The following is a 27192-nucleotide window of genomic DNA, read 5'->3' as shown; positions in this document are numbered from 1 at the left end:
TGCTGAAACGGATCTGCACGGGATCCACCTTGATACTACCAGGACTTAACGGGATTGGATGCTAACACCTCCGGTCCATGCCTCAGTGGGGTGAAACCATTTTGGTGGCACAGGAAGATCCCAGAACAGATTAGACCTTACCCTTAAGATATGCACTATGTGCACTATGATTGTACGGTATACAAAGAAACTGAATTGAATTAGGCAGAACTAGACATAATGGCCCATTGACAAGGGCTGAAGAAGATCAGTTTGGATTGCTATTTCTCAAATATTTTATTTGTTTGGTGTTTTTACGCTGGAAAGGAATTTCCATTCTCTTATGACTAAGCAGCTGACACCGAACTGCTTTTTCACGCTGTCAATACTCATCGCTGTCCGTTACTTTTTACCGCCGCCTACCTTGCTTGTAAACGGTCTGCTAAAAATTCAATGCAGAGATGGGGCATGGAACAAGGACCATTTAGATGTGGATCTGTAAAATCCACACACACACACAGGGTTGTTTGGATTTGGTCTGGCTACAGTGTTTCAGTGGAGAGACGGAAATATCACACAACATAAGATCATCTGTATTCCTGCCACAGACCATTGCTTATCTTGCCATATGGCCGGTAACCTTTGTTGTCTTTGTTTTTGTTTTTTTTAAGCGTAGGTTTGGAGAGGAGGCTTTACATCCAGTCAAGCATGTACAACCTGTGACAAGGCAGAGAACGAGTTGCTCCGAATGGCCATGCAGATATGTCCGCCACTCTGCAGCCCCTATGCATCTAGTCTGCAGTCAACACGGCGGAGGGGGGCAAAGAAGGGAAACCGATGACTGCCTTCTGGAAAATGGATGAAAGGGAGATGTGGCGATGCGATCCGAGTGCCAGAACCAGTTGCCTTGTAATGGAAATGTGACACGAGAGCAGAGGGAGGGGCCGAAAAAGTGCAAACCTTTGAGAGGCAAAGCGGGAGGAGGGGGTGAGAAAATAGAGGATAAAACCAAAACGAGAGAGACATATAGGAAAAAGCCAGCGTGAGAAACAGAAAGGTGAGACAAACGCTGTACACAGTCCTCGTCATCCGGTGCCGGAAAAAGAGAGATACAGATAGAGAGAGAAAGGTCTGCCAATATCCACCACACTTGTAACTGCAGCTACACGGCTAGATTGATTACTTACTGGCCTCGAGACATGTTGAGGATAGAAAACCATTATTTTACAAGCACATCCCTTCACACCTCTGTGTTTGCCACATAGGGGGGGCGAAATCGGACCAAATGTGACAAGAACTTGGATATTGTACATACGCCTCAATGAAAGACAACTGAAGGGGGAATTTTTGGCTCTTTGGAGTCGGAGCAAAAGGTTTATTTTGAAGCTCGGGGCCAAATAATTCTTTCAAATCACATCTATTACAAAAACACAGCACAAAATAAATCATAATGGCTGAATACCTTTGCCTCATAAAACAACCGGGAAATCCTAAAAAAAGAGACACACTGTCCATGAAAATGGAAAATATGTTTACAAATAACTAACAAAGCCCTCTAATGGATGCAGGCTCTCATCCTCAGGCGCAAAGGGAGGATGCTAGGCAACGTTATTATTGAACAACAACAGCCCAGAGATGGAGGAGGAGGTCGGGGTGGGATGATTGGTCAAACAAAATGTCTGACTTGCTTTTTCTCACTGACAGTTAATAATCATGACAATAACAATCTGCCAGCCTCAACAGAGCAGTAATTTTAGGGCCAAATCACACCATTTGTACTGCAGGACTAGCAGAGTCAACAACAAAGATAAAATAATTTGTTCACCATAACAAAGCTGTTTATTGGCCAAGAATCCTCTAAAACCACAAATATAACAGGCTGACCTCAGCAAACTTTGAGATTTTGTCTACAGAGGCATGAGGTCAGTCTGCTAAAATGTGTGGAGTCGGTCTGCAGAGCATGTAAGAAAGTGGCATGTGGAGGGGACTGGAAGAGGAAATTCTTTGAAACTTTGAAATGCCACCATTTAGATGAGGTATGCTTTGTGGAATCGTCTCCATGCCTAATACAACTCAAGATTTAATGCTTTCATCCAAAATGAAAACCGAACCGTCCATCCTCGGTACTCACCTCGGTCGGTGTCGTACAGGAAGACGAACTTGTTCCAGTCGTAGTGGTCGAGAAGGGACAGGAGTGCGCCTCGGATGGATGGCCGGAGCTGCAGGGTGAACTGGCTCTCGCCCTCGGTGGGGAAGCTGGGCGTGATGAGGGAGATGTGCAGGGCGCTGCAGAAGGACGTCAACGTGTGGACCGAACGCTTGTCGTACAGGCCAAAGATGGCGAAGACACCGCGGGAGTACTGCGAGCAAACTGCAACAGAAAACAATAATGAAACAAATTCTTTCATTGATTGAATACGTTTTCAATTTGTGTTTCAGTTCGAGTTACCAACTACTCCACTTTGTTCACACACATACTGCTGATTGGTCCTCAACGGATTTTTGCTTAAATGGCAGAAAAAGTTTGTTTGATTGGTTGGCTGGAAGAAACACTTACTCATTACTGTACATTTTTAATATGGTGTTTAATTTTCTGAACTCTATTCCTTTCCTTTCCTTTGACCGACGCACCTGAGCTGATGAGGGAGAGCAATAAATAAATAAATATAACAATTGTAATGTTATAACTGTTGTGGATGACAATGGCTTAATGGGAAATGTGGTGCAAAATAAAACAAAATAAAATCACCAGAGCAATAAGAGCTGGAGACAATGTAACAAACCGTTATCCCGCTGATTACCACTTTAAATCCTTTCAAAAGAACCACTGAATGCAGTAAACAGAGATCAAACCCAGACGCGTCTGTTTCCTCTGACGCTTTCATCTCAAAAGCTGCTCCCTCTCCCATTTAAAGAACGCCAAGCACATTGAGTCATTCCCCTCTCTGTTGTGTTGATGCATTCCACGGGACGTATTCCCTGTCAACAAAACGCATTGTGCTCCTGCCACACTACTTCGTGTCATCAAAACAGCGCAAACCAGACCTGCGTCTGTCGGGGCTCTATTGGCCATACTCTGAATCAAATGGAAACTTTTCATTTGCATAAAGTCCACGCAGGCTGTGCACACTTACAGAGTGTCCCGCTTAAGGAGAGCTCCTCATTACGGAAAGGTTTGGCTGTCTACAAGAGCTGAACTATAATTGGCCACTTTTTTTTTTTCCCCACACACACACACACACACACACTGGCACAAAAAGAAATAAAAACAACAACAGAGAGGGAAGATAATTAGCAACCTCTGCCAGTTTCTGGGAATGGGGAGAGTCAGAGTGAGAGGCAAACTGAAGGAAAAGCTCAAGATGTTCCTGTGTTAAAGGGAAATATTGGGGGGGGGGGGGTAAACAAGGCTGCTGGTTTACTGACAAATCCATTGTTTCTACGCACAGTGAGAGAGAAAGGGAGTCTGCGTCTATTCTGATCCGCCTGCATCGTCCTCCTTCAGTGAGAAACAAAACTAGAGTCAGAGGGAGAGAGAGAAAGCCATGCCTCTTCTGCTGTACACACAATTAAAGTAAACCTGCAGCACCAGGAAGACAGACGGAAAGTCAAGATTGCGATATCACAGACGTGGTTTGTTTTGCATTGTGGCATGACTAAAGTCACAATTGCACTTGACCAGAGGGGAAAAAAAAAAACAACATAATAATAATAATTGCGTCATACATTAAATAGCTGCTGTTGTTTGCACATACAGACACGCCTGCTCCCCCGAAGACCACGCAGTGTTCAGCATTTCCTGCAAGAGAGTGTGTGTCCATGCTGAAGGATGAAGGCTCTTGGGAGGAGCAGAGTCGCGGTACAGAGAGTATCCACTCAACCGGGAAAGGAGTCCAGAGGTCGGAAAATCCGCACAGCCCACTGATGTCCCCTCAAGGGATGGGATGGCATCAATACACACACACAAGCTCCTTCTGCGTCAGCCCACACCCGCTCTGGAGATGCTACGTCGCCAGTTTGAGTAATTTAACGTCAATATGCACGTGTGGAGAGGAGGCCTGCTGGTTTGATAGCAGAATGTGTCAGTTTTGTTCAAACTTTGTCTCCCCCTGCTGCGTTTGTCTCTAATTACTGCCTGTTTGTTTTTTTTTTTTAATAACACCAGGTTTCAGGCTCATCTGCACAGACAAGAAAAACAATGTAACCTCGAGCACAAATATTAGATTATTTCACCTCTTGCTACTATGTCTGAAAGTGTTCCCCTCTCACATGGTGATATTTTACATGCTGGGTGACTTTGGGGACACATCTGTCAGGTTGATGTCCATCTGTTCCCGCTCTCGTGTCCGGTGTCATTTTAAGGTAAGTGGGACCAATAAACCACCAGCTATGAGACTGATTATCATAATACAGGTGCAGTTCGTCTCAAGTAAACTCATTTGTAACCATGCTGAAGGAGGAAGGGCCAAACCTGGAGCAGAAAACAATCTCATGCGTAAAGAAGAAATTCTTTTACAGTCCAATTTGCTTCCTGCAGATATTATATGATATATTTAGTGGCTGACGCTGTGAAAGCTATTTAGATTGCTGATAATTGAAGTTAAAACTTTTTTTTTTTCAGAATGAATGTATTATTGGCATTTATAAAATTTTATTTAGCTGTTTTTATGACGTCAGTGTTTATTCTCTCCTCTTTCACGAGTTCATTCTGGAGAGCTCCCCGGAAGAATATCAGCGAGCAGCAGAGATTCTGTGAGTGCTGAAAATGTTTGTTAGTGTTAGACAACCTGCATAAAGACTTTCTGCCACAAAAAAAAAAAAACACATCAGCATGAGGTTGATAAACCCTGAGGCGCTAGTCTTTTACACACGGCATCTCAATAAGGTTTGTTAGTATGAATATTCAGTCCAAGTCTGATAATAATAAAAGGATTGCGTCAAGGTCACGTCCGCGCACTCAGGAGCTGCCAATGAGCCCATCCTGCCCAGAGAGGGCGGCTCTGCCAGAGCAGAGGGGACCTAGCAGTAGCGAGGCACAGCACATGCCAAATGGCAAATGATTAGTGTCATGCATTTCGTTCAAACAGATTGCCTCAGCAAAGATGCAGGAATCCATCTGAACCATAAAGAACTAACGGCTGGCTCCGAGCGTGTTTCCAGCCCGTTTTTTCTTAATGACAAACATAAGGATAAGGGCATGATTCCCTTTCCATTCTATCAGTCAAAGCACACAAAAGTGGAGAGAATTTACTGTCTGCATGCTGGACACACAACCCCTGTCCGGCTGCGTCGGGTCTCCTTATTTCATGTAACACAGCACACAAAGGTCCCCAAGCGACGACACAAAACGTGACTTTAAAGCGGAGGCCAGGTGAATATCAGATATCACTACAAGCTGATTTATAAAAAAAAAAAAGAGTGTCACTATGTTTTGTTGTATTTCATCATATATGTCAGCTTATTATTTTTATGAAGCCGATCAGGAACAAGTATAATTATGTGCTTAAAGCTGCACTATTCAATATTTCTGATTGAAAAACCGACAGAAGTACGACTCTGTGTGTGCTGGATGTTTCAACATTGACTGTTTTCTTGCACATTTACAAGCTTTGCAGTATAATATGATATAATGGCTTTCAGCGTCTCCGTTAAAAACAGGCTCTTATTTTACTGATACAAACTGTAGACCAGAAAAGTTGTGGTGGAGGAATTCTCCACAAAATACAAGGAATCAGGAGGTCCAGTTAAAAAATAAGCCATATGAAGGCATGCTGGTCTTCCCATCACATTCAGTTTTTATTTTTTTATTTGTCTCTTATTATTTGTATTTTCATCATAAACGTGACAAGTAAAACTGCAAATTTGACAGAAGAACGAACAGGAAATTATGACATTCATAATTAAATTTGTGCAACTGACTGGATCTAATGGGGAAAAACATTCAAACTCTTAAATATTAAAGATAATTCATTAACCAGTTACAGCTCATCTCATGCTGATGTTTGTAGCGTTCTTGGAAAAGAAAAGAAAAACTTTTTGACAAAATGACAAAATGAAGCCACTCTGAGATGTGATATTTTCCCACGTGTGTTCCTGCAGAAAAATCCAGAGCAGGATCGCTCCAGAGCGAAGAGACAGCACAGGCCAATCGTGGCAATCCATCAGAGTCAAGCTTTATCAAAAGGGGGTTTGCTCCGTATGACCTCGTCGTGATGTGACAGCAGTAGTACTGACAGTGAGTGGGCGGCCACTGGTGACAGGCTGGCCTCCTGGACTGGTCCATTTAGTCCCACACCAGCAGTGACCCTGAAACAGCATCCGCTGGCCTCACACTCCACTGCACAAACAGGTCAGAGCGCACACAAACACACACTGCAGCTCGTTCTGATCAATGGGCCAGACATTCAGCGTGTGACACACTAACGGAGGAACGCAACAGAAGCTCTCCTGTCATTTTACGTAACACTCGTCTGGAATCAGCTCGCATCACTCCGAGCAAAAATAAACCTCATGTGAGTGAACTTGGCTGAAGTGAGCCTTCTCTCTGAAGCATGGGAAACTTAGGACCGCCGGGCCGAGGTGAGATCCTAATCTGGCATCATTGACCAGCAGCACTTTGGGGCGCGGCTAAACTGCCTTGTCATCGGCGCTCTGTGTAAATCAGCGGACAGCTGGACACGGCCTAGTGCCAGTGACACACTTTCCCCCCCCCGGTCCCCCAGGTGTCAGGCCCCACCCACCGCACAGGGCAGTTTGACGATGACTGCGCCCGACCTCTGCCTCGTCAATATATCGATCTGAGCCGCACAGAACAAACCTCCATTATTTACCACTTGTTTTAGAGCAAAGGCATTCAGAGCTCGCTGATGTGACTTATGGCGAATTCTACACATCCCAAGTCACCTGACAGTAACAAACCAAATTCCTTGATATCAGATAAACAGAAGAATATGCTTAAGAAGAGAATTCTCATTTGTTGTTGCTTCAAGTATTTTCTATCCATCCAAGAGAGGCCTAAAATACGAGACAGCCTTTGTGTAGCGTGTGATTCTACTCTCAGTAATTGCTATGATGTTATGTTCATACATCTGTATGGATTTATTCACGGCAGTAGAAATGTGCGACCGGCAGCAGTGAGTCATCGCCAGTCGCACTTAAGGACTTCACAGCAGGGAGAGTGTGATGGTAATGCCACAGTTAAAGTTGCTGCCAAGACAAACTGCTTCACATAAAAAAAAAAAAAAAAGTGTTGACGCAGGCGATATAAAAGGAGTTTCAGATGTGCTAACATTTGTCAATACATGTATTAAATGGTTTTAGGACTCAAGAGGAAAATTATGAATGTTTCGCTGATTTTCCTGAACAATGGGAGGAATGCAGGAAACTGCGATGTATTTTCTGCTTCCCTGGATGAAGTGAGATGACGCCACAGTCGTTTGAAAATGTGTAATCCCAACAATATCGGAGTTTCTAAAAATGTTTCTCAAAAGGAAGGAAGCATTTTTACAACTGAAGGAAATCAAGAGTTGGAAACTTTTCAAGTGTGAACAAATAACTTGGAATGACTGCGCCGAGCCGTTGAAGGTATTTTCCGTCATCTCCGGCTCCTTAAGTGCACGTGATTGTAGCGAGACATCTTCATTGACTCACAGAGGAACAAAGTAGCATTTTCTTTTATAAAAAAGGACGGCGAGGACAAGAATGAAGCCCCCTTTGTGTTCATAATAGTTTCAGTGAAGTAGGATCAATATGGGCCTCTTGTCAAGGCGGTCTGGATGAAAAGGAGCCATCGCTATTTTGCAGCGCGCACGCAGGGCTCATGGCGGATGGGCGGCCATTTTGAACTGGATCCCAGCAGGGAGCAAATCGCTCAATTCCCTCCCTCCGTTCGACACTGCTACTGTCAGAGGTAATACAGTGGCTTTATTGAGCTCAACGCTTGTTTTTTTTAAAGGTTTAATTACGTGGTTAAACAGGTTGAGTCAGCTGGACAACAGAGAGGTCGGAGTGGATGGTCAGTAAAACTGCCTCATAACAACGGCTGAATTACAGCGACTAAAAGGCTCCTTTATTACGTTCAAACCGGCAGCGTTAAGAATCAATGAACATACAAACAGATCTGACGAGAAGAGAACAACAAGGACAACTCGGCTGTCAAAACAATCACTTCTCCAAACATCTCCTTAAGCGCTGGATCGGGTCACCGTGAAAGTTAACGCATGCATTTTTTTCAAGGAGGATGAGCGTCATTCAAACAAAACATGCTTTATGAACAAACACCTGCATGAAAAAAATGATTCTTAGTTTTTAATAAAATGAACAGTTTCTACTGAATAATGGACCACAGCTCAGGCCTGTCTCTGCCTCACTTGGTTTTTCTTGCATAATTCAGAGAAATCAGAGAAAATGTGCAAAGCATATCAACATATCAAATAAAAGTTTTCATTATTCTTGTGAAAACAGAATATCCCTTTGGATGTGAAATTGGATTGATTTTATACAAAAACACATTTGCCCTTGAGGAAACACATTTTATAAAACTCAGGAAAAAGCTCACACATCAAAATAAAAGCTTCTGTTTAACACTACAATATATATATTCTGAGTATTTCAGCCTGTGGTCAGTGAGACTGACTTCCTTCAGGCGATGACCCATTTCTCTATCGAAGAGCGAAACAAAGCAGCACAGTCCAGTAAATTTGTCATTTTGTTTATTCAAAATGTCTTCCTTAAGCACAGATGGGTATTTTGCTGTTTCCTTCAACAATATTCAGGAACTGAAACCAAACGGACTCTTATTTTCAGGTCCGCTGCATAGCCGTCTCCCAAACATGGTCCTTCCAGGACTACACGGAACAGAGAGCACAAACTCCTTTGTCGAGAAAAAAACGATAGCAATAACTCTGCTGCAACCGCGATGCGAGCTAAATCAGCATTGTGTTGCACCACCAGATAACAAACAGCAGAAACACAGTACAGTATCTGAAAGTGGTGAGACTGCATGACACACACACACACACACACACACACACACACACACACACACACACACACACACGCGCACATCCTGGCTTTCTGCCTCCTGCTGTTTTTCAGTTAAACACACACCTCAAAGCACACTGCTGCCTTGATTCCTGTGTGTATGTGTGTGTGTGTGTGTGTGTGTGTGTCAGATTGAATAAGGCATTTGTGCCATATGCTTGGGTGCATTCAAGTGCATGTTGCATGCATGTACGCATTTGTGCGTACAACTTTTCCTTTGGCATCACGCTAACACACACACACACACACACACACACACACACAATGAGGGAGAGAGGAAGAGAGTGAGAATCCCACTGGACATCATTGCAGCACATAATGCATGAGTGCCACTGACAGACCAAGTCTCACTAGCAGGCACATACACACACACACGTACGCGTGAACACACACATGCACCGTGCAGTGCCGCATTCTGTCTGCTTGACTTTGTCTCCCACCATGCCCTGGGTGAAAGAGTGGCGGTGCAGGGGAGATGAAGCTCTGCTCTGCACATCATTTAAACAATCCTCCCCCTCCCTCCATCCTCTCACCCCCCCACCCTGTCATAAAATCAGGCAGCCTGAGGTTGAATACTAACGGAATCAGAGGTAGCCTTGTCTACACACGTGTCTACATGTAGCTAGAGAAGGCTTGCCAAACTCCAGGGTGTCACAATTATGGTGTCCATCAGAATGTTATCCTTCGAATCTTCTCATTACATCTTGATAATAACTTTTCATCATCTCAAGAAGTGCAAGAAAACAACCATATTAATGTGTGGAATCTACTGAGGAAGGCTCATTACAACCCTGCCGTAAACACATGCAATCAAACAAACTGAATCATATCCATCACGTGCGAGCCCTCCGGCCCAGGATATTGGCAGAGTGTTAGTAAATATTGGTGACACATAAAATTGCTAAATCAGAAACTTAACTGGAGCTACGCAATTACAGTAAGTGTGTGCTGCATCCAGCGGACAACTAAGCTACTGCCCCCATGGGAAGAAAAGCATATGACAGATGGGTAAAATACAGCCGTGACTGTAACTCAGCTATACAGCAGCTACCAGCTCTGCTGCCAACCCCCCCCCCCCCAACTATATACAAACTATACTTTTATTAAAGGAGAAATGGAAGGGGGGGGGTGCATTAAATTTCTAAATTAAAAACCATCAAAAAAGCAACAAACTTAAGAGTTAATAATATAGCAGAGATCCTTGGAGGGGTTGCCAAGAGGCACAAAACGCTGCAAACTGTGAATATTTAAAGTGCAAGCACCGAGGAATGAGTGAACTAAACTCCTCGTAAATCCTTTACCACTTAGCATCCATAAAACATGAGCTAACCAGGAGTGGGGTTAGTGGTGGTGGCGGAGGGGGGGTTGTCAAACTGCTTAGACTTCCTGCTGAGATTTTTCTTGCTCTTGAGGAGGTTTTTTTTTTTTTTTTTTTTAAAAAAAAGGAGGCTGTGGGGTGAAATGCATTCCCCCTTGAGTTGCAAGATGAGCATCAGCATCTAAACGGCACGGCGTGACATCACAGGTGTCCATAAAGCTTTTTCAGAGAAGACATTTTCATTAGTCATAGGAGAAAAAGCGCCGGTGTGACTAATGATATTAGACTCTTTTTGACTCAGGTGCTCCACCGAGCCGTGACAGCGAAGAGCCAAACCAGTGGAATTCAGCCATTGTTCATTTTCTTATTTACATTTGTGCTTCTCCTACCATGACATGCCGTAACACCTTCTGTGAGGAAGATAATTCATCGTACACTGAGCTCTTTAAATGGAGGAAGTGCACCGAAACATTACAGATGCTTTCACAGATTTTTCGTCCTGGAACATCATTTTGACTTGAAAGACAAAAACCTGTTGCTGCTTTTGACCAGTACAACAAAAATGATCTCTTGCAGAAAAAAAAAGTAAATAGATAAAAAAAAAAAAAAAAAAGCAGCCCGTAAGTAAAATAAAGGATAAAAAATAAATAAATAAATAACATCTGTAACACAACTGTCAGTTTAATGAAGTACACAAGTAATAATCTTATTGCTTCTTTTGTTTTCAACGACTGCAGCCAAGAAACTTATTAGGAATCCTCTTTTTTTTTTCTGGACAGAGGAGCAGAATTCATAGAAATGAGGACTGCTGAAATTTTTTTCCTGCAGTCCCTGGTGTTTACTTAGTCATTCATTTTTTATTTTTTTTTCCCCAGCAGTAGAGAATTTGATAGACAGATGGCTGCCAAATATTGATAAAGTGGGGAAGAACAGACCATTACGTTCTGTGCCACAAGCCGGCGTCCCTCCGAGACACTCCTAGCTTCCTCTACTTAAAAGAGAATTCACATAAAATTGTGCCAACGTCGCCAAGATGGGAGCTCCTTTCATATCGCGGCGGCGTCAGCCTGATAGACGCTGATGTGGACATTTTCAGCACACGTGCACAGTGTGTGCCCCCTTTTTTTTTTTTTTTCTCAGCATTACACTCAGTTTCCTGTGATGCTTCACAATAAAAGTCACAGCCAACTTAACCATTTGTTTCATGAGGGAGTATAATTTCATAGGAACATTTCAGGATTATGAATGAAAAACTTTATAGATAATTTGGTGGATAACGACTCATGTCGACGCCGTACAGTAACTCAGTTCAGCCGTTGCTCTTTATCACATTCAGGCCCTGTGGTTTAATGAATGAGCGGATGGATGGATGCTTTAGGCCTTCTTTCTGTAGTTTTGTCCATCCTGTTGACTCCAGATCAGTCTTTTTTTTTTTTTTTTGGTAGAACAGAACTGCAGCTCTTGTCTGCAATGGATTCTGGTAGATTCAGCCAAGGCATCAAGAGCTTTCACTCTTCTTCTGCGGGTCTGAGTTTAGTCTGGATTTATGTATTTCATTAGTTTGTCATCCCCTTTCTCATGACCTCCTCTAGTATTCCTATAGTACAGAGCCCTGGGAATAGAATAGAGCAAGGAGGAAGGTGTGGATGAAGTACGGCGTTTCTTATTTATTTATGGCCTACTTCCTCACCTGAAGATGTCCCGCCTACCGCCTTTTCCTTCACAGGCCTCCATAAACCTAGAGCCAATCTTCTTATGATTTGAATGATGGTGTTATATCAGACTCAATGTGTCCAGTCCTCACATGAAGCTAGATGCCACAGACTTCCACTGTGCGCACACAGACACACACTCATGTGAACAAATCAGGAAGAAAACCAATAAGCTGCAGTATAGCTCCCCTGACGATCACCAATGCTGCTGCTGCTGCTGCTTCATATCGGCACAGACTGATTTACAGCAGCTGACAGTTCTCTGCTCCACAGGTGACTCGTCCAATAGCAGTCCGGTTCGTTGGTAGCGGCAAAAAATGTGGAATTACAAATAAATTCTTATCTTATTCAGAATTAAGTGATTACATTTATCGAAATTGAATCTTTTTTTTTTACAGACGGCCTAGTTTCCTTCACGGTGTGATTAATGCAGCTGGGATGAAAACGTGAAGGCATCAGATCTTCATTCTTTGAGATGTCAGCAAAAATTACACAAAAGCATCCGTCATGGAACATCTGCTGTCCAAGTTCAAAAAGGAGCCCGAGAAGGCCACGCCTGAGAGGCGGGGTTTGTTTTGTGGTCATAGTTCAGTCCAGTCAGGCCAAAGAGGATCATGATCTCCGTGTCAGTCACAATGAAACCTGCATCCCCTTCATCATGTCTTCAGCTGTAGACCACAGCCACCTACCTGATGAATGTCATGAAATCTGGCACAGACTTTCAGGATTTCCAGACGAGGTGCGCTGATCCTCTGAGTTTTCATCTACGGCCACCAGCGGGTCAGAATATCCCACTGTGCAGCGAGATATCTCAAAATCTTCTTGCCAGCATTAGTTTGGATATTAACAGCTCCCGGGACATGAAGCCTGTAGATTTTATACTCTGTTTTCATCCACTGCCAACAGCAAGCAGACATTTCATGGGTCAGACTGAAATTCACACCAGATTTCAATGAAATGTGGCATCAGCATCCGTTACCTTTAAGGAACTTAGGTGGCTCTCAGACTTCTCAGCTGACGGCATCATCAGAGTAGGTCAAAACTAAGAGTGTTTGGTGCTTGTTAGCAAAATGGTGGGAAATATTACCCGCTGAACATGTCCGGATTTTAGTCAGCAGTGTAAATGTTGAATTATTCAAGAAAAATAGATATTGCAGCCAGACCGTCGACACAATAAGAACACAAGTTCGCGCCGCCATAACCCTCGAACGCAGCATGGGTGAAGCTAAACAGCAGCGTGCGAGGATGCAGAGAAGTCATAGGACATATTGACAGCAGGATTGGTGAGAGAAAAGTAGCTGACTGAAGCGCAGAGCAGCTGTCAGATACAAGGACAGAGCACGGGCTCAGCCAGGCTCAAGGTGCTGTGTGTGTGCTGTATGTGAGTGTGTTTTTCATCCCATGATAAGATCAGCGTTGTTTTAGAATTTGATCATTTTAATTCAGAATACTTTAACTTAAAAGGTGCATGTGTGGAAAGAGATGAGTGTCGATTATGTTGAGATAAAATAAATCATATTACGTGCTCTTCTGTGTGTTCAGTGGTGGAGGATGGGCCTCTGCTAGCATGTTAGCTCATGGTTCATGACTCACTGGATGGTCAGAAAGCACAGCCTGAGCCCGGGGGAAGAGCTGCACCACGAGGCCTCCCCCTGCCCCGCTCAGTCAGGTGGCTGCTGGTCTGCTGTCAGCCCAGAGGGCCCGGCTCGGAGCGGCGCCGCAGGGGCCCGAAAGGCTACCCAGAGAGGAACAGAAACACTAATGGGATCTGTTTTAGGTCGTACAAGCAGGCGCACACCAAGACATCACGGGATGGTCCACTCAGGAAGAGGAAGCACACTGGTCGACACGCCGCTCGGCTGATTTTTGAGACAGCGTACCCCCCGAAACACACACGCACGCACATGCACACGCACGTACACGCACGCACGCGAGCTGAGCTGGAAGATTCTTGGTCTGAGGACAACAGTTCTTTTTCGGCTGATGCTGTCAGATCCGCTCATCCTCAGAGATTCATGGACCTCACCGGGAACAACCACACACACACACACACAATGTACACAACCTCACACACACACACACACACACACACACACACACACACACACAGTGGACTTTCCGTCTTAGGAGCAATGGAGTAAACAGTGAAATAATAGGATTTAGGCAAACAAACAGATGAATATTCATGGCTTGAGTGTGCGTGTAAATCAAAGCTATGAGTCAGGAAAAGGAGGGACACAAGGATGAAAAGGTTCGGGGCAAAAAGAGGACAGGACATAGAGAGAGGGCGGTGCAGAGAGTGATATCTCAGTGTCCATAACAAGCCAGAATCTAGACACACTCGTTGTTTCAGCGCCCTCCACCCCAAAAACACACACACACACACACACACACATCCTGCTACCTACATAGTTCAACCTCCCTCCTCACTCTCAGTATTTCAATTACATCACTCTGTTCTTCCATTCCTGACAGTGCCCGCCCTGCCGACACAGCTCGCTCTGTTTTTTATTTAAAGGAGTTAGACCAGGTTTTGTTTCACAAGCTGGAAAGCGCTCGTCGATGAATACATTTTTTTCACTCGCTGCAGCCTGAGGTGATGCCCTCCCACAACATTCAATCTTTTCATCTGTCCTTTCTGTCCAACACTTTTTTTTTTTTTTTAAAGAGAAACAGATGCTACTGACCGCCATGAAATGAGGTGTGGATATTCACAGGGAGTACCCAGAGGATAACACATTAACCTCGTCTACATTAGTTCAATTTTTTACCTTGATCAACGCCGTGCTCCGTGAAAAGGTATCTGGAAAACGAATATGGAAGATGGCCATGTATTTTACAGAACACATCCACGCTCTCACCCCGCCTCGAGGGAATGAACTCTTTCATTTTTGGACAGTTAATGACTTTTGCTCTTGTTTCACCTTCAGGATAAAATTTTAATCTCTGCACGCCTGAATGGTCACTTGCCCTTTTATTCTCTATTGCTCATTTTTCTCTAAGAGTAGTTAAATTGTCAGTTCATTGTTGATTCAATCCGACACTTTAAAGGAGGCCATAACTCTGTGCTTCCTTTTAACATTTTTAGCTTGTTGTTTTGGTTTGACAACATAAAATTCAGGAAAGAATTATCCTTTGACAGAAATGACATAATTAGCTTTGAGACAAAGAGTCAAACTCTGTGACTTTTGATATCAAACAGAACTGTAGCCTCGCGCCACATATTACACACAAAGGAGGATCATAATGATCATCATGATGGAAATTCACCACAAATTTTTTTTGGTGTTTTTTGTGATATGCAGTAAAACTCACCTACGTCCCATTCCTGCTAAGTTCAGCCTAAAAATACAACAGCACAGAAATGAATTAGCCAGGCTGACACAGTGTGAGTGTTTAAGTCATTACAAAGATCAGATTTTCAATTTCTCAATTTCTCCCACATGGGGGTGGGGGGCTGCAATTTACTCCAGGCCCGTGGCATCAGATCATATTAGATTACACAGGTGCTCCAGATAAACTGGGACAGTGTAATTATCAAGATGCTGCAATGACAACATAATGCATACATGATACAGAAAAATATAACATGAGCAGGTCCAGAGCAGCTACTGCTGTCACGCAGCTGACATGTTCTGTCCTGCCGTTGCTTTGCGCTAACCACTGTAGAGATAGCTGTCCTATTTTTAGAAGGCGTTGAAAGCAGCTCAGACAAGCAGAAAAATATCAAAAAGCCCACAATATATTTGCAGAGTTACCCGGCAAAGGCGGGGGTGTGTGTGGGGGGGGGGGGGGGGGGGCAGTTATTTACAACTTAAAGTAAGTGGCGATTTGGATTGCCAGGGAATGCTGGGAGGAGCACCAATCTCCCCGCTGCCTTTCATCAAAAGGAGAAAAAGAGGAGAGAAATGCTGCAGTGGCTTTATGTAAATTCTGTATATTTTAGGGAAGTGTAGAAATCTGTGGAGGATGTGTGTGAATTTACGTTACAGCTTAATAACCAACGGGACAAGAAAAGCAAACGCACGCCAGCAACAAGGTCATCATCTCGATGACAACAAAAGCGGCCAGCTGCTCGCTGGGTGTTAACTGTATGCTTGTAATACATCATGCAATCTTATCTTTTCCCATTTGCTATTTTTGCACTTATGTCAAACAAACTGTGAAAAGTGCAAATGAGAGTCTGAATTTCACTCTCAGAGGAAGCCTCTCCTTTCACAGACTCATGGCCAACAACGAGCAAAGGAACAACCAAAAAAAAAAAAAAAAAGAAGGATTTCAACAGAAAGAAATGCAAATAACACTGCAGAATAAACACATCAACAAACAGAGAGCACAAAAGAGAGGCTCACTAAAAAAAGAAAAGATAGTGAAAGTGCATAAAAAGTAATTAATTCACTAATGAAATGCTTTCACCCTTGGGTGGTGAACATAGAAGGTCATGGGCTGGATGAAAAAGACGACAAAAACCAACAATGACCTTCAGGCTTATTGGTGCAGTTCGCGCGCACACGCATTTGAACGGCAACATTAATAAATGCCCAAGTGTGTGCAGGGAAGACACACAGAGCTTAATATGGAATGATGAGGAGGAAGATGGGAGGAAAAATAAAGAAAGCGGAGAGTCCAACTGAAAATGCGCGGCCACATGTTCAGCGATAGCGTGCAGATTAGCTATAAACACAAAGCTCGTCTGTCCGCTTGCCATTCTCCTCTATTTGTCACGACGTATTAAAAATGTACGATGTTTTATGTACCTTTCCATCTGATTGCTTACCCCTTCATCCATCCCTCCTTTCTTTGATGAACTGCCTTTTAAAACAATAGATAGCACATTATTGTTGTTGATGTGCCTGCCAGAGTCTATGGCTACAGTCCAGTTGTGTTAAAGAGCGTTGTGTCTTTACTGTCTATTTCCCCCTGCACTCTGAATAATAATATAGATTCATGTAGACTATGGGTATAAACAAAGTCATTTAAATGATGATTTATATGCAATAATAGATGGATTAGATAGAAGAGTCCAGATCAAAAGCAGCTGACTGCACAATTTAACTGTGGACAGTAACTTTTTCATAGCTCAAGACCAGATGGAGACCCCTTTACTCGGTTCATCATGTCTGCGCTGCGACATTGCCGGGAACCGTCACGGTTCTTAGAAAACCGTTTAAGCTCCCACTTCAGAGTGATGCTCTGCCAGCACAACGGGGGATTACAAGTGGATACAGCAACCGCCATTTTTAAAAACAACATCTCGTGTTTGCTCGAATGTCTCCTTGCTGACTCTGTAACACGCGGCGTCCTCCACATATGTCATGCAGAAGCGACTCTGTTACATCCAACCGTCTGCTGGCACTCCCATAGGTTGGGTGAATGCAAACAGAAAAGTCCTTCACTGTGCGGGTGGGCAGATCCTCTCAGGGAGTCCCAGGAATGAATTATTACTCATAAAAAGGTGTAATTTCAGAAATGAGAAGACAGTGAGTGGAGCCGTTCTGCTACCGAAGGAAACATCAGTGCTCAGCTGTAAATATCATTTTGACCTTTGACATGAAAGGAAAACCAGAGAGCGGAAGTCAGGGAGGACCAGAGAAGGGGGTGATTGAGTGACGGTGCAGGAAGGCATGCCTCCATTTAAACAGCGCCACGACTCACAACCAGATGGGAGTGTTAATGAGGAGAGAGTCGTGCCTGAACACGACGCTTCTGTGTTGGGCTGCACCAACAGGGAGCCACCGACAACCCAACGGGGAGTGTGCGTGTCTGTGTGTGTGTGTATGGAAGGTTTACAGTATGGGATGTGTGTGATGAAGGATTGAAGGGTGAAGCTGAAAGCTGCATCACTGGCAAACACCATCTGGATGCTCAGAGGAGCGTGGACACCCAATATCTCTCTCACACACACACACACACACACACACACACACAAAAGACACACAGCACTGTTATCAGGTCTTTAAGAGTAATTGCTAAAAGAGAAAAGACTTTTCTTTTTCCCGCCATCACTTCCTGGGGTTATAACTGACAACTGTGAAGCTGCAACAGCTCTCTCTCTCTCACTGACACACACACGGTGTCGTCTCACTTCCACTGTTATTGTTGTGAAATATGCAGCAAATGTAAAGTTAAACACTTTTGCATTATTAAAACTCAGACCATGAATAACCCAGACCCTGCGTTGCGTTTACACGCCTCACGACAACACGAATTGTTTTCTCAGTCCATATTGCTGCACAGTCAAAGCATCAGCTCTCACCTTGAAAAGTGAGAAGATGACCTGCATTCACCATCTAATATAGATAAATAAATGCAATCCTTGCTTCTTCTGTCGTCATTCCATTATCTCAATATTATTATTATTATTAACATCCAGATAATATTTGCGGGTGAACAGATAGAAGAGAGCAGTTTAATCACCCTTCTCAGTTTGTGGTGAAAAAGTTTTGTCACTTACATTTGAAATGATGCTCTGAGTCAAACAGACAGACAGAGTGGTGTGCTTATGGGGGGGGGGGGGGGACGATTTCAGGGCCTGATGCACCATCTATAAAGGGGCTGTGAACAAGCAGACGGGCACAGTATGGCCCATCGTGCTTTGGGTAATCAATAGGCGAACAGCAGAGATCACAAAGATCTCTGATGGCAACACGGCCACGTGAAGAAACGGAAAATATGGACACAAAAAAGTAAAACCTTCCAGCACCCTGCTGAATCAGTCATTAGCTGGTTTTAACTTATAATAATAATAATAATTAAAAAAAAAAAACATTGTCCGACTGCAGAAGCAGTTTTTAAGCTGTAAACATGTGAGCGTTGCAAAAACTGAGCTGTGACGACGAGCTCGTCAGTTCCAACACATTGCAATGAAATAAAAGTTGGTAGATGTACAGATAGCTGCTTGTCATTGGCCACTCTTACAGAACACTTTCTTTTCTACCCTGCGGAGGAGCTACCAGGTAAAATGTCACCTTCCATGCTCTCGGGAATACTCGGCTCCGTTCCAAAGAAGATGCTGTATAAACCTCCAAACTCCATCTGTTATCCCCATACGTCTGTTCCCAGCAGTCCATTCCTTTTTTTTTTTTTTGGGTTTACTGTGTATTTGTTCTGCTCCTGAATGTACTCTCTCTCTCTCTCTCACACTGTGGAGAAGAGATTACATGGTGGTAGGTAACTATGGGCCTTATGTCTCTCTCTCCTCCTTCTGCTGCTGTTACACTTCAGTAAAGCTCAGTACAGTGAATTGGTTCAGCCTGTGTGTTTAATTGCTTTCCACTTCCAAGAAGCCTCCCTGCTGGCCTCAGACAGAGAGATTCATACGTCAGATGATTGGGGCGCTGCTGTGGCGTTTCATTTGGGAGAGAATGCAGCATTTTTGCTCTCACACAAAATGATCCTGAGCTAATGCCCGGGAACCAAAGAGCAGCTAAGGACCCTCCAGAATGGTCAACACTATCATGATCGAGCTGCCTCGAGTCCAAAGCAAAGGAAAGGAATTTTACTCTTATACACAAACAAACTGAGACAAGTAGAGAAAAAGGATAAAGAGTGGATGTAAATAGAGAAATTACTGGACTCCCGAGGAGCAGCTCAAGTCTGTGTCGTCTTTACATTGACTGCGGCCTCAGCATGGAGACGGATACTACCCCTACACCAGCATTTGAGGCGTCACATAAAATGCCACGCCAATGACCATCCTGATATTCAACATTTCAACCTCTCAGTTTTGATCTCCACTTCTGCTGAGGCGCTATAAAGAGAATTAAAACGGCAGTATTCAACACAACGCTGCACACTGCGGAAGCAGCTCCCTCCCGACGGAGAAGAAATGTGTAGCCGGATTTAAAAAGAAGTTAAAAACTGTTCATTTAAGTATTTAAATGAAAACTTTAATGAGGTTTTACCTTTTATAATCTGCGTTTCTCTGCTGTTCTGCAATTTACCTCAATTTTTTTTATTTCTTTAACACAGAGAATAGCAGTTTATTTTGGTACATTGAACACTTTCTGTGTAAATTTGCGTAATTTTCCAAGTACATCAGTATCAACATTTAAGAGCCCAATAGTCAGCAGCAGCTTGACATATCATTCGTGTGATACCGTCAAAATAATTTTTTATTTCTGAGTGTTACTTGTTTTCCACGCTGACCTCAGCCGCCGTGACGTCAGGGAGCGATGACGCGAGGCGAACGCCTGCTGCTCTTAGCAGTCCAATTACTCAAACATGTCTGCTGTCAGGAAAATGTTCATATATTTTACAGCATTATTCATAATCTTCGCACTGGGGATTGAAGTTCATGCTTCTGGTCAAAAACGCTGCCATAAAAGGGAATAGCAGAGCAGGTGAAGATTTTGGATTTGCCTGCTGCAATCAAAAGTGTGGCACTTTATTGAAACTGTTCGCAATGTGAGAGCTCAACTAGCGAACAAAAGGTCACTGTGCCTCATTTAACTGGCTCTGCAATATCAGTACCTCTAGATGTTTGCTTCACTTCTGAATCAGAAGACCCACATTCTCCATCATGGCCGTCACCCTTCATGCTCCAAGCTCCTCCAGTAGATCTGTCTTTATTGGTATGTGCAATGGAAGACAGCTGGACCTCTTCATTTCTGTATAAATCTCCATCTGAGCCAGACAGTGGGGACTCTGACCTCATTACGGCTGGTAACAAGTATTATCGACACCATTTGGGCTCAGGATTTATCCCCCCTTTCCCCCTTGCTCCTTTTTTTTCCCCCCACACAGTAGCAGCTCAGGTCGCATTGAAATGGATGTGCTGCTGCACTTGAATGTTTTTCAGAGTCCAGTGCAGGTTAAATGAGGACCAAGGAGATATTGTGAAAAACAAAAGTCTGCATGTAGCTTGCGTTTATGCTGATAGTCGTTAAAAATTTAAAGGTCATTTCATCCGAGGAAATAAAAACTAAAAGGATTCAGGGTTTTCCTTTGGAGGCAATAGATTTATTCACAGCAGCTGCATATTTCTGAGGACGGTAGAATTTGTTGTGTGGTGTATCGAAACATCTTACAGTCATGGTCCCCAGAGGATGAATCTTCCAGGCTGTTTTTCTCCCCTAACTTTCCTATTTGCACCACCATCAGCAGGTTGGTGGTATTTTCCAGCTTTGCATCAATTGGATGAACCTTTTTTAATTTTTTGTCACAAACATCAGGTCGGTGAAAGTACATTCCCAACATTTCCTGCACAAACAGCAGCTCTGTCATTAACCTCTGGGCTCCTTTACTGTATTATTTTGTCACTATTATATTCAAAATAAAATCAAATCCATGCACTTTAGTGTGTAAATGAACTATGGCTTAATAGCTCGAATACTTATTTGGTGTGTCTGCTTTTCTTCTTATGACAATCAGGGATTTAAGGGATTGTACAAAAAAAAAAAACCAAACGAAAAAAAAAAACACTCAATTAAAACTTTTAAGTTTGGTTTAAAATGTTAGTTTCACATTAATCCTACTTTTTTTAAATGTATAAAAATTCAAGTCTAAATATTTCTTTCATGCCATTCTGAATTGATGCTCCCCTTCTTGACTCTGAACTTTACAACAGACACTTTATTTTGAGTTTCTGAATAGAGATCATAAAGATCAAAGCTTTGTGTATTTTGTGGAAAAATCTCCCAACCTCCCTCCACAGAGCAGAGCAGAGATGATAACAGGTCCCTCAATAAAGTTTTTCTCTCGTGTCTGTCAATTGTGTTGGAAGAATGAATCCAAAATGAAAGGACACCCCAGGACAGAGGAGGTTTTCCGCAGACTGAGGACGAAAAAGACGGATAGTGGACCAGTCGAAGAACACAGTGCTCCTGAAAAGATTTGGAAAAGCTCGCCTTTGGTTGTTGTCTACATTGTACAGTTGTCCTGTCGTGTTCGGATCATCTGTGTCGGGGGTGGGGGGGGTTCAGGTGCAGTTTCCAGCTAACAGCAGCCCGTCAGAGACGTGACGCGCCTTCTAAATGTCACTGAAATGGAGTCTGTTGTGAGCTCGCTGTCAGCCCGGTCATCATTAATTAAAACTACTGGCTGCTGTTTATGTGTTTGTTGAGCTCTGCTCTTCACTTTCCTGCTGTTCTGACAGCTGGGATTGAAAATGGATCCGGATCTTGTCCAGACTGATCAAATTAAAGTGCCTGTATCGGGTCTGATTCTGCTCCAAAGGACCGTCTGAGGGGGAAGTTCCTTGTTCATGATGCATTTATCCAAATATGAGGTTTCAGTGTGCCTGAGGATGAATTCTCTAAACAGTGCAAACCTTTGCATGTAAACACACTTTGCAAACATTTGAGATTTGACATCTGAAATCTGAATTTCTAAGCACTGGGTCCTGTTTTTTTATTTTGCTGTGGTAACAATCGATTTCCCTGCAGAAGCCTCTAAAGTCTCCCCAGTTTTCTTAAGGTTTTGGAATAAACAGACGCTGCGATGGAGTAGGACATCTGAGTGGATTTGGTCCAGCAGTAACAACACGACTATTCCCCTGATTCTACCGATCCACATCACTGAGAGACGCTGTATGAGTGCATGTGCAGGTGTGTGTGTTTACATTTTATATTAGCCTGGTGTCAAACTGCATCAGGAAATCTCTCCTCCCTATCTCTTCTATCCCCCAAACACACTTCCTCCTCTCTCTCTCTCTCTCTACACACCTACTGCTCGGTGTTTTTGTGCCAATTATCTCTTGGTCCCATCAGTCGCCCCAAACACACACCAGGCTCTATCTGAACCATCTAACAATGATGCACATCATCAGGGTTCGCTGCGTTTAGCCTTCAAGACAGCTTAAACATATCACACACAAACACACATGGTATTCCTGGGGGAGCTTAAATAAGATCAATGTGTTTTTTTTTTTTAAACCAGATTGCATTTTATTTATCGCTGCGCTAAATTTATGTGGTGAAGAACAATCGTGTACCAGCAAGATAGATGGAGGAGAGTTTGGATCGGCGTTATGACGTCCGTCATAAAGAATGTCAGTTTTTATTTGGTAAATGAAGGAAAAATACAAAATAAATAAACACTGAGCGTGTTCACTGGAGAAGCCAAGACAGTCGCATGATGGCAGCCGGTTGAGCGACGGAGGGTTTAAAATTCTGTGCTCTGACGATACACAAGCTTTGAATGTTTACAGGACAGAATCTCTTAATTCGGACATGATTGAGCATTAGCTGCCATATTCACGCACGACGGTTCGCCTCCAAAAAAAGGCCTGCAGCACAACTTACAGGCCTGCTACATGTAGCAGCTTCTGTCTGGTGAATAGATTTCAGTTCCACTCAATGTTTGAGAGGATTCTCATGGTTTGTTTTGAAAGCTTGACACCAGCCCAACTTAATTTTACTGAATGTGTATTTTCAGTGTATGCAGGGAGGTTGTTGATCAAACGCACAAGTCCAAAAACAAGTATGCTAAGCTATGAAACAAAGAAAGAAAAATAACACAAAGATGTATAATCGCAGACTCAGACGGTGTTTGGAAACATGTTTGACACGGCTCTCGTATAATGCAGGTTTAAGAAACTTTGGATGTTCTTCACCGGGAGGAGCATCATCTGGCCTGTCTGCCTCATTAAGCCCGCCTCAGCTCCCCACGGAGACAGGAAATAACACTGGGAGGAGGCCTAGACGCACCGAGTGGTGTCGATGATGGGCGAGTGTGCATGTCTGTGTGTGTGTGTATGTGTGTTTGGGCGACAAGATAGAAAAATGGGGCACAGGAGCTCAGGGAGAGAAAGTAAAGTGATGACGTAAACTTGGAGGCGGGGGGGGGGGGGGGCAAGAGGATGAGAGTTACTGCTGAACTGTGAGGAGCCGCATGATGTTTTCGACTATCATCAGAAAGAAATGGGTCTAAATTTCATATGTCTGGATGTTTTTTAGATCCCACTTCACTGTAAAATGATCAATTCCAGTGATTATTACACGTTGTTATGGTTACGTTTCAGTGGTAATGTCAGCTGATCTGGGAACTAAGGCTTAAAAAAAGAGGACTCCCATCGTCCTCTGATGATGTCAGATGGTTTTGGGCTGATTGCTTTTTGTTTTTTTAATCTTGGCTAAATTTCAAACTGATTCGCCATCAGTGACAAATTGTTGCTGCCATTTGTCCCCCCCCCCCCCCCCCCATCCAGCCCAGGAAGTACGGTGTTTTTCATATTTAATCCCTCCACTGATGGAAGTGGCAGACCCCACACAGAGAGCTGATTTACTGTTAAATGTAAATCCAGCTGTCCATGCTGCACTGCTATCTTCTCCCACGAGCTTCCTGAAAATGTAAAAATCTCAGTGTTGGTTGCATAACTAAATTATTTCTCACCTCGTTGGCAGTATGAATTCTCCAATCCTTCCCCAGCCACATCACATCGCAGTAGCAGAGAAGGGACCTGGGTGCTTTTATCATAAAAACCTTTGGATGGCGTTTCTTTACTTTTAAAAAATGATCCTTTGTCTCTTTGCTTCCTTTCTTTATTCAGTCACTTTCATTTTAAGTATTATCAGCAATAATATAAGGAATCATTACCCTGCCGTTCCTTTCTGCCATCCCAGCTCGTGCTCCATCGTTTCCTTTATCCACTTGTCCTCTCCTCACTTTCACCTCCACCCCCCTCTTTGTTTCTCTGTCACAATCAAACATTTCATCTGTCCCAGTCATGCGGTGTCATATGGAAATGTCTTTTCTCTCTGGACCACTAATGTACATCATCATGGAGCCTGTTCCCACAGGATCAGGCAAGTCAGCAAATTTACTCTGAGAGGAGAGGTGGTAAGGAAAGGAAGGGGGGGGGGGGGTTAGCTGATGGGTTAAGAGCCCCAGTCAGGATTCAAGGACAATTCATTATCACAGCCAGGGTGCGGCAGAGCAAAGACGAGGGGGTGGGGCTGGGCGGTGTGTGTCAGTGGCGGTCTGCGGGACCTCGGCTCAATAATGTTGTGAGTTTTGATTCTCTGGCCTGAAAAATGTCAAGGGCATCACATAAACAAGCTGCCGCGCCGCTCCGCCTCCAAACTCGCTGCGAGCCATCTCAGATAGAAAGCCCTCACATTCGTCAGTGCGTGAAGAGGAGGAGGAACGCAAAGTAGAGCCTTAAAAGAGAGAGAGAGAAAAAAGTGCTGCACGCTTTTCTTGTTTTATTTTTACGCTAACTGCTTTTCCTGCTGGCCCTCATTCAGAGTGGATAGCTTGCAGCTGCTACTAATGCCACGCTGAAGGCTAACGTAACGTAACCATGCTTTACCCATGACTTCACTTCACATTCGCTTTTGTGATCTCTTCCCACCTCGGCCATATTCTAGGCTGGTTGGTGAGCCACTTCCAGCACGAAGCTACATGCCCTTCTGCAAGCTCAGAGACCAGAAGATCAAAAACTGTCGCAAAGAAACAGCTGAAAGAGTATTTCTGCAAAATTAAGATGGATTGTCTGAGCTAATGCACATTCACTAGACCATTAAACTGTTTTCTGATGAGCTTCTAGATTCTCATCATCGCCCTCAAAATCTTCTGTTTTTTTTTTTGCTTTTTGGACAAGTTTCAGGGACGATTCTGGTTTAGGGTTGAATACTTAATAATCAACAGGTTCAATCTCAATCCTCAATCCTCAAATCCTTTGCCCCATTTTGCCCACAGTGAGGAGGACAGTCCTGGCTGCTTCCTTTTAAAAAATTTACACAAAAGCTTTTATTGTATGAGGGTGAGGATGTTAAATGCCTTTTCAAAGGGAAACATCCTGGACTGTTTCACACGCAGTGGGTGAAATCTTTTTTTGCTAGAAGTAACAGCAAACACAGCGAACAATTTGTATGATGATTTTTCAATACGAGGGTTGGTAACCGTAGCAACTACGGAGGTAACAACCTCGAACAATTATGCCAGATTGGGTTGGATTATTTTGATTTTTAGTGGCTGATGGCATAAACAAGCGCTTTGATAGATAGTTCATCCCCACAATCACCAATAAAGCATAAGAAGGTTACCCATAATTCACTGCGTCTAATGGGCAGTCATACAATCTCCTATTCCGCCATAGAGACCAAACAAACAGCTGTTTCTTTCCCTTTTTCTCAAGAAACATCGCGGTAATCGACCCCGTCATCGAGGGGATTGTGATCAGAGTTACTAAACTACCACACAGCAGCAGAAACACCAAAGTCCTCCGAATCAGCTCATTCAAGCCCCCCCGGACCAGTCGGGACCAATATCTGCTGCGATAAAAGTGCAATAATTGGCCAATCTGGTTGCAATCACAGGCTCTTCTCTGTAGACTGTTGGAGAGAGTTGAGAGTGCGAGGCCACCCCAACAAGAAGCAAGAGCATGCATTCGCACAAACGCACGCACATACACAAATGCTGTCACAGACTCACACGTGTGCACATAGCAGGTGGTAATTTGTAATGATCTGTTCCAATAACAGGTTCATCGTTATTAAAGTCAGTAGTGGTGCAGGGTGAAAGGTCAGCTTCTGTGTGTCCGATGGTGAAGGTGGGGTCGTTTTGTTGTCTCCGTCTGTCTGCAGAGACGTAACTGTTCAGCCGTTTCACAGAATCAACGCTGATTGTTGTAACGCGGTTGGTTAAATGTGTTGAAAAAAAAAAACAAAACAAAAACGCTTCCAACTGAGATGAGTTTTTGACTTCTCGTAACACGGTGGAGAAATTTATTTCACGACTGGGACCCTTTTTCTTTCGTTTTGAATCATCCACAGACACACAAGCACAAAAACAAGACCAAGCTCGTGGGCGACACGACGCACACTCCTGTGACCAGTTTCACACCATTACACCGATCTCCAGTTGGTAGCCGTACATCCTGCTGACTGAAGCAAGTGGAGGGAGAAAACTGGGTCGAGATAATGTGGGTGTAAAAACAGGTTTCATTCTAAAATATGCTTTAATAGTTTTACTTGTTTCAATTAAGTCATAGTGGCTGCATTACAAATCAAAGCTTGTTTTTTGTCTTTGCTGAATGGCAACTTATGGAGATTTAAAACTTGACTTTCTGCTGTTTTTCTTGTTTTGGGTTGGTTGGTTCTTTAGGACATCTTTACATTGCTTTTATAGATTATCATTTTTGGTCAAATGTTTGGTCTAGTTTTTGCTGTTGCACAATATGTGTGTGTATAAAAGAAG

At 43.5% G+C, this 27192-nt stretch overlaps 1 protein-coding gene across 5 annotated transcripts in view; it reads right to left on the bottom strand.

The window, feature by feature from the left end:
• gria4b (glutamate receptor, ionotropic, AMPA 4b) overlaps positions 1-27192 on the bottom strand; it is an 88383-nt gene that overhangs the window by 46543 nt on the left and 14648 nt on the right. For all 5 annotated transcript variants that reach the window (XM_029520153.1, XM_029520152.1, XM_029520155.1 and 2 more), the window contains exon 3: positions 2111-2350. In XM_029520153.1, the coding sequence (XP_029376013.1) occupies positions 2111-2350 (240 nt within the window). The remainder of the gene's footprint in view (positions 1-2110; positions 2351-27192) is intronic.

Source organism: Echeneis naucrates, chromosome 14, assembly GCF_900963305.1.
Source record: "Echeneis naucrates chromosome 14, fEcheNa1.1, whole genome shotgun sequence".
Taxonomy (NCBI): domain Eukaryota; kingdom Metazoa; phylum Chordata; class Actinopteri; order Carangiformes; family Echeneidae; genus Echeneis; species Echeneis naucrates.
The sequence above is the reverse complement of the archived record's forward strand: the minus strand, read 5'-3'. Positions and strand labels throughout refer to the sequence as shown.